This window comes from Anomaloglossus baeobatrachus, chromosome 2 (assembly GCF_048569485.1).
Source record: "Anomaloglossus baeobatrachus isolate aAnoBae1 chromosome 2, aAnoBae1.hap1, whole genome shotgun sequence".
NCBI classification, from domain to species: Eukaryota; Metazoa; Chordata; class Amphibia; order Anura; family Aromobatidae; genus Anomaloglossus; species Anomaloglossus baeobatrachus.
The window spans coordinates 491188463-491206875 of NC_134354.1; the positions used below are offsets into that span (position 1 = coordinate 491188463).

Below are 18413 nucleotides of genomic sequence, written 5' to 3' on the forward strand. Positions count from 1 at the left end.
GTTCTTCTCATGGTTCAAACTAAAACTATAACTCATTGATAGCACTTAATAATAAGTGAGGTTCTAACCTCGGGCCTCCACCAATGTCTGGGGTGCAGAAGACGCAGAACTAATTAAGCAAGATATCCCCTTTTACGCTTACAGTGCACAGAAGTGCCTGTGCCCATCAGCTGTGCAATGAAATGTCATACAGCCCCATTATAGTAAATGCAGTTTCCTGAATAGACAGGTAGCCAAGAGCATTGCTCTATACTAAATAAAGAGTGGGGAATAAGCAGCGGCTAGGCTCCGCATTTTCTCCTGCCACAATCATTAGATCTTTGGCAGATCACATTGACATCGTCAGGCTTTGTCAATGTTTATCTATTGATTATCGCCACCTTAAAGAGAATCTGTCAGATGATATTCTAGTACAAAACTAATGGTATCCTGGAATAGGGCCAGCCCTTTCAGGACCAGTAACTATAATTGTTGTACCTTCTCCTGTTATCTTACTGTAAGCCCCGGAAAAATCAGTGTTACACGTCCGCTAGGCAAGGATATGCAAATATAATATAAACTAAATATGAACGACTCCCTATAACCACCTCTCCCATGCTGGCATCAGTAAAGTAAAAATCTTAACTGTCATTTACTAGAACTGTCGAGAAGTGGGTGTGGGGAGCAGTGCATAATCAGATTGGATTTGCATATGCTTGACTATCCGGTGAACGACATTGAATTCTTCGGGGCTTACAGCAAGGTAACAGGATAAGATACAGCAATAAAAGTTACTAATCCTGAAAGGGGTGCCCAAGCTGTATTCCAGGATACCATTAGTCTTGTACTAGAAAATCAAATGACAGATTCACTTTAAAAGAACGTCAAGGACTAAAAAAACAACAAGAAGGGTGCTTTCTAACCACAAGTTATGCTTGGCATTACAAATCAGTTCCATTCACTATAATGGGTCGGGGTTGCTATACAAAACAAAATTTGGTCAGGAGTGGCGCTGTTTTTGAAAGAAAGCAGCCATGTTTTTCAAATTCTTAATGACCGCTTTAAAAAGGAGTTTATAAGTTATTTCCTCTCCACAGTAAGTTATCACTTACCGCTGGGGAACCCATTTCTACCAAAAATGGGGATCTAATTTGCCCCATTTGAATAAAGCATTACCCGTACATTCACTATGCTCAGCTATATCCAGCAGTCATGTAGACAATTGAGGAAGCGATGGAGCATGAGCATTGCCATCACTTCATAGGCCACATTTGCTGATCTGCATGGGTCCTACCTAAGGACCTCTAGGGATTGAGATACATGGGACAACATGAAAAACAGATTATCAGTTTTAAAGAATTGGATAGCTCCTTGAATAAACTTTTCAACCCTGTGATAAAAGAAATAAATCAATAGAGCACAAGTAATAATGTTGTCTCTGACCAATGCAAATTTGTGTTTTTTTTGTTAAAAAATGCAGCGATCATGAACATGATCATAAACCAGGAGTCCTTTTCTTATACTATGAATAAGCTGAAGTCCTATTCATTCATGAGCGATGGGCTCCCCCACTCTAGAAGATCTAGAGGCACTGCATAGTAACACGCAGAAAGCTGTCAATCAGCAACAACAGGGGAGGGGGAACCAGTGGCTCATAAATAACCAAAATTCTTGAGCCCATGGGGATTGCAATTAATAAAATGTAAATCTCACAAAACATACAATAAAGGCACATATAACAGATAAAATGCTGAAATCATCCCCCTTATACTGCCCACAAAGACGGTAGCAAAAAGGTGATGACAGATTCCCATCAAACATTACACCGTGTGCAGAATTATTAGGCAAGTTGTATTTCAGAGGATTTTTTTCATTATTGATCAACAACTATGTGCTCAATCAACCCAAAAGACTCATAAATATCAAAGCTTAATATTTTTGGCAGTTGGAGTGGTTTTTTTTTAGATTTGGCTATCTTAGGAGGATATCTGTTTGTGCAGGTAACTATTACTGTGCAGAATTATTAGGCAACTTAATAAAAACCAAATATATTCCCATCTCACTTGTTTATTTTTCCCCGGTAAACCAATATAACTGCACAAAATTTAGAAAAACATTTCTGACATGCAAAAACAAAACCCCCAAAAAATGAGTGACTAATATAGCCACCTTTTTTTATGATGACATTCAACAGCCTACCAGCCATAGATTCTGTCAGTTGCTTGATCTGTTTACGATCAACATTGCATGCAGCAGCCACCACAGCCTCCAAGACACTGTTCTGAGAGGTGTACTGTTTTCCCTCCCTGTAGATCTCACATTTTATGAGGGACCACAGGTTCTCTATGGGGTTCAGATCAGGTGAACATGGGGGCCATGTCATTATTTTTTCATCTTTTAGACCTTTACTGACCAGCCACGCTGTGGAGTAGTTAGATGCATGTGATGGAGCATTGTCCTGCATGAAAATCATGTTTTTCTTGAACGATACCGACTTTCCTGTACCACTGCTTGAAGAAGTTGTCTTCCAGAAACTGGCAGTAGGTCTGGGAGTTGAGCTTCACTCCATCCTCAACCCGAAAAGGTCCCACAAGTTCATCTTTGATGATACCAGCCCATACCAGTAACCCACCTCCGCCTTGCTGGCGTTTGAGTCGGAGTGAAGCTCTCTGCCCTTTACTGATCCAGCCTCTGGCCCATCCATCTGGACCATCAAGAGTCACTCTCATTTCATCAGTCCATAAAACCTGTGAAAAATCAGTCTTAGGATATTTCTTGGCCCAGTATTGATGTTTTATGTTATGTTTCTTGTTCAAAGGTGGTCGTTTTTCAGCCTTCCTTACCTTGGCCATGTACCTGAGTATGGCACACCTTGTGCTTTTTGATACTCCAGTAACATTGAGGCTCTGAAATATGGCCAAACTGGTGGCAAATGGCATCTTGGCAGCTTCACGCTTTATGTTCCTCAATTCCTGGGCAGTTTTTTGTGCCTTTTTTGCCCAACACGCTTCTTGCGACCCTGTTGGCTATTTGCCATGAAACGCTTGATTGTTCGATGATCACGCTTCAAAAGTTTGGCAATTTCAAGACTGCTGCATCCCTCTGCAAGACATCTCACAATTTTGGACTTTTCAGAGCCCGTCAAATCTCTCTTCTGACCCATATTGCCCAAAGGAAAGAAAGTTGCCTAATAATTAAGCACCCCTTATATAGGGTGTTGATGTCATTACATAACACCCCTCCTCATTACAGAGATGCACATCCCCTGATTTACTTAATTGGTAGTTGGCTCTCAAGCCTATACAGCTTGGAGTAGGACAACATGTATAAGAAGTATCATGTGATCAAAATACTCATTTGCCAAATAATTTTGCACACGGTGTAACTGCCGATATATGTCACACAATATGGAGCGGGAAATATCTGAAATTTACGTGGCTAGCAATATTTTGTTAAATAATATACTTTAGGAATTAAATAGTCAGCAGCCCTTACCTTTACCTTTCCCTTTACAAAGTTAGCTATGTCATCTTTATTATCAAACACTGAAAGAGTGTGAAGCAAGTTTTGTTCTATCCATTCCCAGTGCTGGAGAATCTCTTCTATGGTGGCTCCTGGTAAAAACAGAATGGATGCTGTATTCTTACAGTCTATGTAAGGTCTAAATAATGAAAAGTCAGTCAAAAGATCACTTGGAAAATCCGTTATCTCCAGCCTTTTTAAAGCAAAATAAAGACTACAGCAGATTCACTCTAATGATGAGGATTTACGGTAAAGAGAGGACTTCAAAAAGCACAAAAAACAGACCTAACAGAATGAAGCAAATGTGAACGCTGCTGTGACTGCATAATACAAACCAAAAAATAACAATGCGGTCTAAATTACATTGTTTTCATACATCTGAGCGCATGCAGAGAGCTGCTGTATTGTTTGGTTTGTATATAATGCAGTCATAGCAGCTTGCACCTATTCACACTTGCTTCATTCTGTTAGGAATTAGTTTACTTTTGGAGGTGATGACTGCCTCCATGTTGGGCAGAGTACTCCTCCCATCAGACTACAGCATTTTTTTTTATTTTGTTTTTAATTCCAGCTGGATCCTACCTGCCCATTATATTTGTAGGTTTTTAGCACGCGAGAAAGATGTTTGCAAAATATCAGGTCTAAGGCGTTGATGTGCGCACAGAAATTAAGCCGATTTGTGTAGTTTTGTAAGTACAGTCATATGAAAAAGTTTGGGCACCCCTATTAATGTTAACCTTTTTTCTTTATAACAATTTGGGTTTTTGCAGCAGCTATTTCAGTTTCATATGTCTAATAACTGATGGACTGAGTAATATTTCTGGATTGAATTGAGTTTTTTTGTACTAACAGAAAATGTGCAATCCGCATTTAAACAAAATTTGACCGGTGCAAAAGTATGGGCACCTCAACATAAAAGTGACATTAATATTTTGTAGATCCTCCTTTTGCAAAAATAACAGCCTCTAGTCGCTTCCTGTAGCTTTTAATGAGTTCCTGGATCCTGGATGAAGGTATATTTGACCATTCCTGTTTACAAAATAATTCCAGTTCAGTTAAGTTTGATGGTCGCCGAGCATGGACAGCACGCTTCAAATCATCCCACAGATTTTCAATGATATTCAGGTCTGGGGACTGGGATGGCCATTCCAGAACATTGTAATTGTTCCTCTGCATGAATGCCTGAGTAGATTTGGAGCGGGGTTTTGGATCATTGTCTTGCTGAAATATCCATCCCCTGCGTAACTTCAACTTCGTCACTGATTCTTGCACATTATTGTCAAGAATCTGCTGATACTGAGTTGAATCCATGCGAGCCTCAACTTTAACAAGATTCCCGGTGCCGGCATTGTCCACACAGCCCCAAATGATGATGGAACTTCCACCAAAATTTACTGTGGGTAGCAAGTGCTTTTCTTGGAATGCCATGTTGTTTTGCCTCCATGCATAACGCCTTTTTGTATGACCAAACAACTCAATCTTTGTTTCATCAGTCCACAGGACCTTCTTCCAAAATGTAAAAGGCTTGTCCAAATGTGCTTTTGCATACCTCATATCGACTCGGTTTGTGGCGTGCTTGCAGAAACTGCTTCTTTCGCATCACTCTCCCATACAGCTTCTCCTTGTGCAACGTGCGCTGTATTGTTGACCGATGCATATTGACACCATCTGCAGCAAGATGATGCTGCAGGTCTTTGGAGGTGGTCTGTGGATTGTCCTTGACTGTTCTCACCATTCTTCTTCTCTGCCTTTCTGATATTTTTCTTGGCCTGCCACTTCTGGGCTTAACAAGAACTGTACCTGTGTTCTTCCATTGCCTTACTATGTTCCTCACAGTGGAAACTGACAGTTTAAATCTCTGAGACAACTTTTTTTATCCTTCCCCTGAACAACTATGTTGAATAATCTTTGTTTTCAGATCATTTGAGAGTTGTTTTGAGGAGCCCATGATGCCACTCTTCATAGGAGATTCAAATAGGAGAGCAACTTGCAAGTGGCCACCTTAAATACCTTTTCTCATGATTGGATACACCTGCCTATGAAGTTCAAAGCTCAATGAGGTTACAAAACCAATTTAGTGCTTTAGTAAGTCAGTAAAAAGTAGTTATGAGTGTTCAAATCAAGAAATTGATAAGGGTGCCCATACTTTTGCACCGGTCAAATTTTGTTTAAATACGGATTGCACATTTTCTGTTAGTACAATAAACCTCATTTCAATCCAGAAATATTACTCAGTCCATCAGTTATTAGATATATGAAACTGAAGTAGCTGTTGGAAAAAACCCAAATTGTTATAAAGAAAAAAGGTTAACATTAATAGGGGTGCCCACACTGCAGCTTGAATGTCAGCTATTCAATATTTGCATACATCTTGGCACTTGCAGAGTACTGCTGTATTCTTTGGTTTGTAAAAAGAAAAAAAAAATGAAGTACTTATGTGCCTGCCTTTTCTTTCCAGAAAGCCAGCCAGCTGGCTAAGAAGTTCAGAAACAGGAAGGTCTTGAAAAGGGAACACAATGACAATGTGACAACACAAATGAAAAGGAAAACAAACTAAAAGTTTGAATCATTTTAATTACTAAAGAAATAACACCACATTATAAAAAAAACGCTCAAGGGAAGAAATTTACTCCTGCAATTAATACACATTAAAAGATAAACGCCCACCTCACACTGCCTACAGCTCCTATGCAAATCTTGCGGGGTCCATACTAACTGACCACAAAATTAAAAGGATATTCCCATCTCCAAGATCTAATCCTTATATGTAGTAGGTGTAAGAATAATAATATTAGCAAATACCTAGAAATGTAGTGCAGGTCTTCTGATTCACTGTCACTTACCTCATGTTCAGGGCATTGGAGGACCTTAGGTATCCATGGTCCCGACCAGACACAGTCAAAGTTAGTTAGGTGCTTGTGGTAGTAACTATGGTTACCTAAGGTCCTGCAATGCCCTGAACATGTGGTAAGTGAGATAGTGAATCAGAAGAACTACACTACATTTCTAATTGGAGGTATTTGCCAATATTATTATTATTATTACTCCTACTATATATTCGCATAGGATCTTGGAGTAGGGAATAAACCTTTAAAGGAAAAAAGCATGCAGTAGAGATGGGAGAATTGTTGCGTAGACCTCCCCCCCCCCCCCCCCGGGGGGCAGTAGCCAGGCCAGTACTTCATGAATGCTGGATGGGAGCCAAGCAAATCGCCTCTTGTGTGATGGCTCCTCTTTTGAGGCTCAACATCATCATTGCGGCTAACCAGAGGAGCCAAGTATGCAGTCAGGTAAGAGCCGATTCACAGGTTCATGAAGTACTGATCTGGCTGCTGGACCAGGGTCCTGTGAAGTCATCCTTCCATCCACCCACTCCTATGCAATATACATGTGATATTGGCACATGATTCAAATAATTCAGTATTACTGCAGAATCAGACTACACACGGCTTGGCTGTAGTCTGTAACCATGGAGACACCTATGTATTCATAGGAGCTGTAGACTATTTTAAGGCAAGGCTACTTGTGTATTTTTTAGTTTCACTCTTTTTATTGAGCAAACCTACTAGTACAAGGCAGTGTAAGGCTATGTGCGCACGTTGCGTAATTGCATGCAGTTACGCTGCGATCTGCACCGCAGCGTAACTGCATGCGTCCTGCGTCCCCAGCATAATCTATGAAGATTGTGCAGGAGACGTGCGAACGTAGCGTATTAGAGCGCAGCGTTTCGGCTGCTGCCGAAGCGCTGCGTTCTAAGAAGTGACATGTCACTTCTTTCGTGTGCTCTGCATGCAGCGCCTGCTCTGTTTATGGGAGGGGCTACATGCAGAGCGCATGGAATCGGCTTTTGTTTCTGCAGCGATTTGAAGCGCACGTGTGCTGTTCATATCGCTGCAGAAATTTCTGCAGGGCCAGTACGCAATGTGCGCACATAGCCTTAGAACTAGAGCTACAGGATCCAATGTTTTCTAATCTTACACTGTACCTCCAAATAAAAATGAAAAACTCTATGCTTCAGATCGTCCTCTTCTAGTTACAGAGAAACAACAGGCCATAAGCCCGTGCTGCACAGCCAAGCGAGGCTTCTGATGATCAATATGAGATTTGCAGAAGAGACTTCCTGGTGCAGACAGATTCCCGGGAGACAGGAACGTCTCCTAGACATGGCATTACAACATTTAGCTCTCGGTTGTTGTTTTATGTACCAGACAATGCTGCATACTATACCAGATAGATGATGTTAACACCAGGAATAAGAATATTGCTCAGACAAATATACCAATATAGAAAACTGATCTAAAATCTCTAAAATAGCTATAAAAGCGGGTTTGTCACCAGAATTTCACAATATAAAAGGGTGAACATGATTAGATGGATCTATAAGACCTGATGAGGCAGGAGTAAAAATGCATGTCAGAATAACTCGACCTCTGCCCACCTAATATGATTGTCAGCTCCTACTGCTGAGGTCTCACACTGCTCAGTACAAGCTGCAATTGTCAGGTTGGGTGGATGGGCACAGACTGAATACACCTGGACTCATGAGCCATTGAATTTTATAGCTGCTTCAATAAAACAGTCATAGAAATATCAGGATTATGCATGACATGGATTTTCATAGTAAATCTACCAGTCTCATAAAGTCTAAAGATCTATTTAACATTTTATGCAGTTTGGATTGAGAAATCTGTTGGCAGATCTGCTTTTAGGATTTTATTTACAGAACTGTAGTCAAACAAAATAACTCCAAAATTTATGGAGACAAAAGTATGTGTCCTATATATCGGTCTTTCTTAAACCTTGAGTATTAGGCTATGTGCCCACGAGAGCTTGTTTCTGCGGATTTTGCCGAGGAAAACCTGCGGATTTTTCTGGATTTTCCAGATAAATCCACAGGTTTTAGCATGTACAGACACTCCCCATGTTATCCTATGGGACATGGGGAGTGTCTGTGTCCACGCTGCGGAAAGTGTGGCTGCGGAACATGGTGCGGATGTCCCGCAGCCGCACGTAACTGCATGTCAATTATTCCTGTGGATTTACCTGCGGAAATCCCGGCCCTCCGCTATGGAGATAGAGGCTGGGATGTCCGCAGGTAATTCGCATGAAAGTCCGCAGGTTTACCGCAGCTATACCGCTGGAATCCCGCAGCTAAAAATAGCTGCGGATGCCGACGGGCAGCTGCGGGAAACATGCGCTCGTACCTGTGGATACATCCGCAGGTACGAGCGCCCGTGGGCACATAGCCTTAGAGGGTTGGGTTACATTTCTAAACTGAACTGATGAGGAAAGGGATCATTTTAAGATAAGGAAACGCTACTTAACAGACGGAACTGCGGCTCCTCCAGTGGTCTCTGACCGGCCAATAAGTCATGTTTCCCCGTCCACACAGTCATCTAACCGTTCTATCAGTCATTGGCCTCAGTGGTCAGATGACTGTATTGATGTGACGTCACGAATTACGGTCCCAGAAGAGACCACAAGAGCGGTGGAGGGGATTTGGAAAGATAAGTGTTCTTGCATTGTATGTGCTGCATGTCAATATAATCCTGTTGTGAGAGGTGTGCGTTAGTCGTTGGGGTCATTAGCTGTGTAGCACTGCACACAACACTGTTATTCTCGGTTACCTTCACATCCATAGTCATGCAGGCACACAGCATGCTTTGGATGTAGACCGTGAGACTCACCAATTGCTAGGGCCCAGTATACCTCTGACTCACCACAAGCGATGCTTGAGTAAACTTGTGATCCAGGGACTTGAAGGAGTATCCGAAATGGAGCAACTCGGGCATTGGAGTCCAGTACAGCATCCAGAGCACCAACCAGGCGACCTGTTATTATAAAAAGCAATGATTACCTCTGTATTGGAATAAACGCTTACATTAATAATCTTGTAGCTTTGATCTTACACTGATTAACAGGAATTGGTCTCTTAGAACGTCAGCAGAACTGAACATATTGGTTACCTGATCATTACAGACAAATGCCTGTTCCACATACAGTCCAGACCTCGCGTGCACAATGCCAGCAGCTCAGCTGTTACCAGATTTCTCATTACTATCACTAGTCTCCGAGCACCAGATGCATCTCAGAAGTAACCCGAGGCCTGGTTCACATGTAACATTTTAAAGGCAATCTGTCAGCAGGTTTTTGCTATGTAAGCTAAAGATAGCATGCTGCAAGGGTTAAAACATAGAATTCAGGACTGCCTGTCTTGTCAAGGTCCGATCTGTTGTTTATTTGCCATTTTTGTTTAAAGGTGTTATCCGGCTTATTTTATCTTTTTTTTGTAATTTCACTATTGGGCTACATTGGGGCAGGTAAGTAGATAGCAACTACCTACCTGCCCTGCTGTCACAGCCCCTCTCCCCTGGCTCAGAGCGGTCATGTGACCTCTCCTGCAGGGATTTTGCTGCTTCCTATGACGTCACCTCGACAGTGGTAGGACGTTGTTGACGGGCTTCACAGCCACTTCATGTTGCCGGCCTGCTGGGCGGGTACTGTGCGAGGAGTAATTGCCCACCTACCCACGCACCCTTCCACACATTCTGTAGTGCAGTGGTCTAAGACGCTGGCTGTATACTGCATGTGGCCCCTGATCCTTCTTACAGCACGCAGGCCCAGGGCCCCTTGCTGATCACTGCCTGTGCTAGGGGTCGCTGACAGCGCTTTATAACAGATGACCGATTTCTCCGCTCTGTGCAGATGGGAGCTCTCTATACAGCTACTGCAATGATCAGCCGCCAGCCAATCAGAGGCCAGCAGCGGATCACTGGAGAAGCGGCATAGAGAGCTCACGTCTGAGCAGCGCCCAGGAATCTGTCCTCTGATATAAAGCGCTGTCAGCAGCGGCCCCTGCACCAGCTGCGTTCATCAAGGGGACATCAGCTGACAGTGCTTTATATCAGAGGACAGATTCACGGGCGCTGCTCGGATCCTAGCTCTGTATACAGCTATTGCAATGATCAGCCACCGGCCAATCAGAGGCAGCAGCTGATCACTGGAGAAGCTGCATAGAGAGCTCCCATCTGCAGAGCGCCCGGGAATCTGTCCTCTGTAAAGCGCTGTCAGCAGCGGCCCCTGATCGTTCTTGCAGCACGCAGGTAGTGGTCCCCTTGCTGACCACTGCCTGTGCAGGTGGCCATGCAGTCAGCATTTTATATGAGAGGACAGATTCCCCGGCGCTGCTGAGATGGGAGCTCTGTATACAGCTACTGCAGTGATCAGCCGCCGGCCAATCAGAGGTCAGCAGCGGATCACTGGAGAAGCTGTATACAGAGCTCGGCCCTGCACAGCACGAAGGAATCTATCTTCTGATATAAAGCGCTATCAGAAGCGGAACACCGAGGGATCCAGGACAGGTGAGAAGGATGTGTGTTTCATTTTTTTGCGTGTGTGAAGTATGGCAGACTAGAGGGACACTACTACATGATGGAAGAGGAGCAGGAAAGGAGCCATTACTATAGGATGAGCAGGATGGGAATAATACTATAGGATGGGCACATTACTACATTATATGTGCCCATATTGTGCTCTCTTAGAGGTCTGTGCTGAGCAGAATACTGACAGCCAATGAGTGTGCAAAGGGCGAAGCTGGACACTTAGGGTGGGCGGTGCCTACTCTTGACTGTGAGGTTTAGCAACCAAGGAAACAAAAAAGTCAAGTTTGGTTGACCTGCATGTAAATAAAGAGCTGCAGAGAATAAAGTGATAATTCAAAAGGAACAAAAAAGTTATAAAAAAAAATAAAAAATAACGTAGAAATGTTTTAGATGACAATACAGCACGTATTAGCTTAAAACATTTTTTGGAGTTTATGTCAGACAACTCCTTTAAGCAGCAGGACACAAGCAGGACTACTCATTGCTCAGACTACAATGTCATTCACAAGGCAGTCCAGCACGTCCCCTTCTCTGACTGACACCTCACTGTCAATGTACAATCTCTATAGAGAGCCTGGTGTGGGTGGGACAGCTCTCTCAGCTCTGCTACATGGCTAAATATAAAAATTCTGATTGTATCAGAACGGCTGCACCCAGTAATCTGAGGGAGATTGATTTCAGGGACTCTGCTTACATTATGCTGCTCTCCGATGAGGTAGCAAAAACCTGCTGACAGATTCCCTTTAACTGATTCTTAATTTGGTTAGGCTTTACAGGAGTATCAATACTATATTTATATACATAATATTTACTACCCATAATGCAATACTTATAGCACTGGTAAGATAAATGTACACATTTCAAGCTCTAACCCAGCATTTTATTTTTTTTTACCACTGGGTTGGTGATACTAAACTAAGTTCCCTGTACTTGGCCTAATATTTACCAGCTGCCATCTTTATCTGTTCTCGCCACCACTTCAGTCGGTCTCCAGCAGTGGGTGACCTGCCAGATTGCTCCAGTGTTTGCTGGGCGATCCGGTAAATCACAACTCAATGTAAGTCTGTGAGAGCCAGAACGAGGCTATCATAGACTTACAGTGAGAGTTTGCGGCCATTACCTCTAACTTCCAGCCAGTCAGAAGATAACAGATCGGGACCAGAGCAGCATCTGGAAGAGGTGAAGATGGCGGCTGGTAAGTATAATACTAGGCTCAGGGACCTTACGTTGGTGGCACCACTGCAGTGCTGCAATTGAAAAACGACGCAGTGGTGCTTTCAGCTAAAACTCTGCCAGGTGTAAACGTGGCCATAGACCTTAGTCAGTTCTTCCTCCTGTCCCCTATACATTTGCAAGCTTGGTCCAAGAAAGAAAAACACTCTCGGGCACCACTAGTGGCAGTTTACACCTTGTGAGCACAAAATCATTGGGCCTGTAGAAATTAGACAGATCTGTTCTTTCTTTTTCGTGACATGTGTCATCCATGGGAAACGTGTATCATCACTATACACATTAGATGGGCGGCCAGTCCCTCACACATTGATGCAGTGCTGACAGAACACAACCTCCCATTGATATAAGGTTTGATAGTAGCGGTGAAGTACCTTACTGCCCCAATACCGCCACACAGGACCTATACTAAAGGCCCGCATACATAACTGACTAAAGTAGGCAGAACCCACTGATATCGGTGGACATTCTATTGTGCATGTGAGCCTCCACCAATTTCCCCAATATATAATATTGGGGGAGAGAAGGATCCCTTTTATCTCCCTGGAAATTAGTAGAACGTATGGCCGACATTATCGAATGTGCATTGGCCTTTACTCTTATGATGATCATTTATTTTGCCTAGAACTATATATCCCAACGCTCCTGCAATGTATACCCTCGGACAGCCACACACAGACATTTCATAAGCTTCTGACAATAAGCATGTTGTAAAATCCTGATCATCAAACTCATTTGGTGAATTCCATTTTGATCGCCATCAAAGAAGCTACAACACGCAGCTATTTCCAGCAATGTACAATTCATACTGCAAAGAGCTTTCCTTCCATTTACTGTGTAATATAATCAGCCTGGCGTCTGCCGGCCACATAGCTGACTGGTGAGGTATGCTTCTAGATCCAGATAATGCACCCCATCGTATGACCCCCAGGCAACATGTCTCTGGCCTAGTGACACATGCAGCTTGTGCTTCCTGACCACTGCAACATCTCATGATAATTGTATTAATAGCTGTGATGTATCTGCGCAGCCAACAGAAGCATCACAGGGTAAAGGACTAAACAAAAGGGGCAAAAAAAGACATCAGCCCACCATGCACGTGACCCGCATTGCTGAGAAGGACTACAAGGCAAGAGATCACACTGGACAACAAATGTTTTTGAAAATCTTGCTTCCTTCAACATATCAGATGATTCTGATCAACCCATTCCAGCTAAGCAGAAATAGAATTTCTGATAGCCTTTATGACGTACATTTTGAGAAACATGAGATAACATTTTACTGATTGTGAAGCATATAAATGTTACCCGCAGAATTAGTTCAAATGAACCAGGTTTTGCTGATTTTCGTTTGTTCTCAACATCTCATCCATCAAGTATTAGGTTATGTGCCCACGCTGTGAAAAATTTGCGATATTTGCCGCGATTTTTTTTGCGGAAATTCCATGGATTTCTCAAAAATCTGCAGTACAGCGAGTCCCCAGCCATTTCTATGGCATTTTGGAAGTGCTGTGCCCGTGCTGCGTTTCATTCCGCAGCAGAAATAATGCGGATTTCCCTGCGAAAAAATCTGCGGCATGTCAATTATTCCTGCGGATTTTTCCGCACAATGCTATACTTACCTGCCTTGATAGAAGACACTGGAGTCACTTCCTCCGGTGCAGAGGAGTGCGGTGGAGTCAGGAGCAGGAGGTGGGCGAGGCCTGCACGAGCTCCGGTCATGTGACAGCCGGCGCTAGTTCAGGCCCGCCCACCTTCTCCAGCAAAGTGCGGATAGTCACGGCTGGAAAGTGAAGTGCTGCGTGATGGAGGTAAGTATGAACTCCCCGATCACTCCAACACTTGTTCTGCATGGAGGATGCAGTGCCGAAGCCATGTTACTGTATCCTCAATGCAGAATGCCCGCAGCATATCCGCAGGACATTCTGCAATACAACCGCAGCATTGAAACAGACAAAGTTGTGCTGCGGATTTCTGGGAGCTCCTGCGGAATGTGCTGCAGATATATCCACAGGACACTTTTCCCGTGGGCCACTTTCCCAGCCTTAAGGGGGCTTTACACGCTACGATATCGTTAATGTTTTGTCGTCGGGGTCAAGTTGTTAGTGATGCACATCCGGCGTCATTAACGATTAATCGCAGCGTGTGACACTGACCAGCGACCTTAAGCGACCTCAAAAATGGTGGAAATCGTTCACCATGGAGAGGTCGTCCCAAACTCAAAAATCGGTAAGGATTGTTTATCCATGTTGTTCATCGCTCATGCGGCAGCACACATCGCTGTGTGTGACACCGCAGGAGCGAGGAACGTCTCCTTACCTGCCGCCGGCCCCAATGCGGAAGGAAGGAGGTGGGCGGGATGTTACGTCCTGCTCATCTCCGCCCCTCCGCTTTGATTGGCCGGCCGCTTTGTGACGTTGCGGTGACGTCGCTGTGATGCCGAACGTCCCTCCCCCTTGAAGGAGGGATTGTTCGGCAGTCACAGCGATGCCGCTAACCAGGTAAGTATGTGTGACGCTGCCGTAGTGATAATGTTCCCTACGGCAGCGATCACAAACAATCGCATGCGCGATGGGGGCGGGTACTTACACGCTCGCTATCGCTACAAATTGCTAGCGATATCGCTACCGTGTAAAGCCCCCTTTAGTGTCCAACAACAGACAGCTAGCATTGATGGATTCCAGTAGCCTTGATAATACTTTTCCACATGGTGATATATTGGTGAAACAATTCCCACATTCATCACCGACTGCACCAAGATTTTCAGGGATAAAATCCAAATGTGAATGCAAAAAATGAATTTCCAAAGACACGTTGCACTTTGTAAGCTTCAAGAAGGTAATCAACCAATTCGATGTAGCTTGGTGCTCGGTGCCAAGGAAATTCACGGAATCATAATTTAGAAGCCACTTTCTTAGGCCTCACCAGCAGCTCTTTCAAGTGCTTTTCATTCATGATGCGTCAAATTTGTGGACTAACAATAATGCCTTCCTTAATCTTGGCATCGGTTATTCTCGGAACATTTGTCTCAAGTAACAAAACCCTTCTTCCTTGATCATTGCGGCCACAAAATTTTTCATCATCCTGAGTTTTATGTGAAGTGGAAGCAGAAATATCATTGCTGGATCCACAAGTGCTTTATGTGCGACATATTTCGGCCCAGGAGTCAACTGTTTCCCACTGCTGTAATGTGACTGCTTAGCATGGTCGTCCCATTCACAAATGAAAAAGCATTACATGGCATATCCAAGCTGAAATCCAAGCAGCAGTGCCACTACTATTAAATCTCCACACATGTTCCAGTTGTAGCTGCTGTACTTGATGTGTTTCAACAACAGTTCCATCTTCTATGTTTCTTTCCTGTGTGCAGCATAGGCAACAGGTACTGAAGGATGAACATTACCATTATGTAACATGCCTGCCTTGAGGCTTAACGCTGATGAGTCAATAAGGAGACGCCACTGTTTCGACTCATGCTCACAACCCAAAGCTGCGAACAATCCATCAATGTCGGTGCAGAAGCATAGGTTGTCAACGTGTTAAAAAAAACAGTTAAGACATCTTGGCAGCTTCGAAAGACAGGAACTATTGTACCAGGTGATAGAAAATGGATCCTTCAAGTAATGAAACCAGTCACTTTGCATTTGGTTTTCACAAATTTAAGTTCCGGACCAAGTCATTCAGTTCTGGCTGTGTAATAAGATAAGGCTCACCGGACGTAAATGGCTCAGAGTCTGAATCAGCGTTGTTCCCCATCTCGGACCCAAGGACTGCAGCCACTTCTAGGCTTCATGTCTATGGTGGCTTTGGTACTAGGAAAGGATCATCATGTGGCACTAGCCGAAGATAGGGATTTTCAATGGATTTCTTATTCTTAGCAGAGAAACCAGAGACATTGGTTACACAGACGTAACAGTCGGTCACATGATCCTTCTGTTCCCGACATACCAATGGGACAGCAAATGGCACTTGTGAAAACCTCTCAGCCACCATCTAAGTTCAACAGCACATCTTGCAGAACAGATGTAAGGAGCCCAGGATTTGTCCTGATCACCAACCTGGCATCAAAGTACAGCTTATAGGCTTTCATGATGAGAGCTGTCATGGCGAGTCTTTGAGGCTTAAGCGTGTATTCCCACAAACGTAACAGAAAGTATCGCAAATGTTCTGATACTGATGAGACATGTTGTACTGTTGTAGTTTATAGCTGCTTAGATTTGAAATAACTTGCAGAATCTTTTCAAGCAGATTTTACAACCTCTGCAGGCAGCGTCCAGACGTGTATAGGTATGTCTGAAACAATTCCACTGAAGTTTTTCAACTTCAATGAAATGCAAGGAATTCATGCCTTTGATTGTCTATAAATTACATAACAGAACATATCATGTGAATAATACTTGGACAGCCTGAAAATATGGGAAAAAAATGGCTCAAACAGAAGATTTCAGAAAAACAGTATGCAACAGGAAAATATCATGGTCATTTTCGTTATCAGCAACTCAAATTACATAAGATACACCCAAAAGGGTTCAGGAACAGAAATCTTCATTGTCCAGTGTACCCGTTCATGAATAACTAAATGGCTAATATATGACTAACATTGTAAACCTATTTAGTGAAGTTAAATGCACCTAGAAGAGGCTTTCCCACCAAAATAAGCGATAGCACCAGGATAAGTGATCACTACTGATGGGCGAGCACTAAAACGCTCGATATTCAATTCATGCTGGTCAGACAAGCGCGACGCAGGTAGCGAGCGTTATGGAAAGTCAATTATTGGCCTGTGCAGATCTCCACCCACACACAAGCCAATCATAAACAGAGCATTTCCGGCGGAAGGGAGAGCATAGTGTAAGTTTTTTTGTCACACTACATCTGAGAACGGTGTTTTACCCCTGGGAGAGCCATTTAGAAAATGCGAATGGCTGTCCCTGGGGTGCCTGCACCCATCATGCGGTGAAGCAAGCCTGTGCAATGTGGTCCATATGTTTCATGGATGAAACAACCGATGACCTGTGATACTCGGCCGAGTTCTGAGAGTACCCGAGCACCCTGATGCTCGCACAAGTAAAATACTGCACTATTATTAACAATCTTACACTTTATAAAAGTCTGGAAATACAAAAAGTGTTCATCATGTGAGCGCCACAGGAGCTGTTGTGTGCGCTTAAATACTATTTGAGTAGAGAACCACCACAGGAAACTTAACGTTGCGTGTGACTTCCTCATTCAGCGCTGGTGAATAACAAAACAGACATCAGGAGTGCTGGCCAACTATGTGTATATATAGAGATTATTCAGAGAGGAAGGCGTCACAAAATAAATAAAGCCGAAAATACCAAACTACTGCTACAGAAGAGACGGAGGAAACAAAGGGTCCCTTATTGATCTAAGAGCTGATTCTCCAACACTGACATGCTCCCATCCCATGACCACTGCAGCCAATCTGTCAGGTGCTCTACCTACAGGCTTTATGGCTCATTGGTGATGCCAGTAGTATAGCATATTCCTGAGACTACTTATTGCCAGCAGCGGTTATAGGCTGGGCTGGAAGCTTTTGCAGGATCAATGAAGCTAGAAGAAATGAGTAGTTTTTCTTTTTTTTAAAGGGCTGCATACTATGTGAAACTCCCACTTAAATGCTCAAGTAACATATATAAAATACTAGCTGTAGTACCCGGGCGTTGCCCGGGATAGTAACTGTCTATCTGTCCGACTCTTTCCCCATCTGTTACTTTCCCCGTCTGTCTTTGTCTGTCTCTTTCCTTGTCTCTTTCCTTGTCTGTCTCTCTCTGTCTCTTTCCCTATCTGCCTCTGTCTGTCTCTTTCCCCGTGTGTCTTTCTTTCTGTCTGGCGTTTTTTTCCCTTTCTGTCCCTGTCTGTCTGATTGACTGTCTCTTTCCCTGTGTGCCTCTTTCTCTGTCTGTGCCTGTCTGTCTGTCTGTCTGTTTTTGTCTCTGTCCGTCTCTCCACCGTCATATTACCTCACACATAAGCTTCTTATACTATGACTGTCCTTTGTTCCTATAGCAACCAATCATAGTTACTATTAATAGCCTGTAGCTCACAGCTCCATTCACTTTAATGGAGGCAGGTTTTTTGGAGAGTAACTGTAAAGTGCGGGGTTACATTTTCTTGTCAAAACATATTATATGACATTCCCTGAGTCACATGAGGCATCTGTGGAAAATGTTGTGATTTTGAATGCGACGGTGCGGATTCCTTTAGCGGACACACACACACACAGCTTTATATATTAGATAAAAAAAACAAAACATATGCTCACCTCCCTGATCAGCAC

The 18413-nt window shown here is 43.5% G+C and overlaps 1 protein-coding gene across 4 annotated transcripts in view; it reads right to left on the reverse strand.

Moving 5' to 3' along the window:
* The window catches only part of TBC1D8 (TBC1 domain family member 8), a 133583-nt gene that overhangs the window by 83149 nt on the left and 32021 nt on the right, over positions 1–18413 (reverse strand). For 3 of the 4 annotated variants that reach the window (XM_075336465.1, XM_075336469.1, XM_075336467.1), the window contains 2 exons: positions 9189–9332; positions 3475–3593 (listed from right to left, as the gene is read on the reverse strand). In XM_075336465.1, coding sequence (XP_075192580.1) covers positions 3475–3593; positions 9189–9332 — 263 coding nt within the window. The remainder of the gene's footprint in view (positions 1–3474; positions 3594–9188; positions 9333–18413) is intronic. The other variant, XM_075336468.1, reaches the window with a different exon arrangement.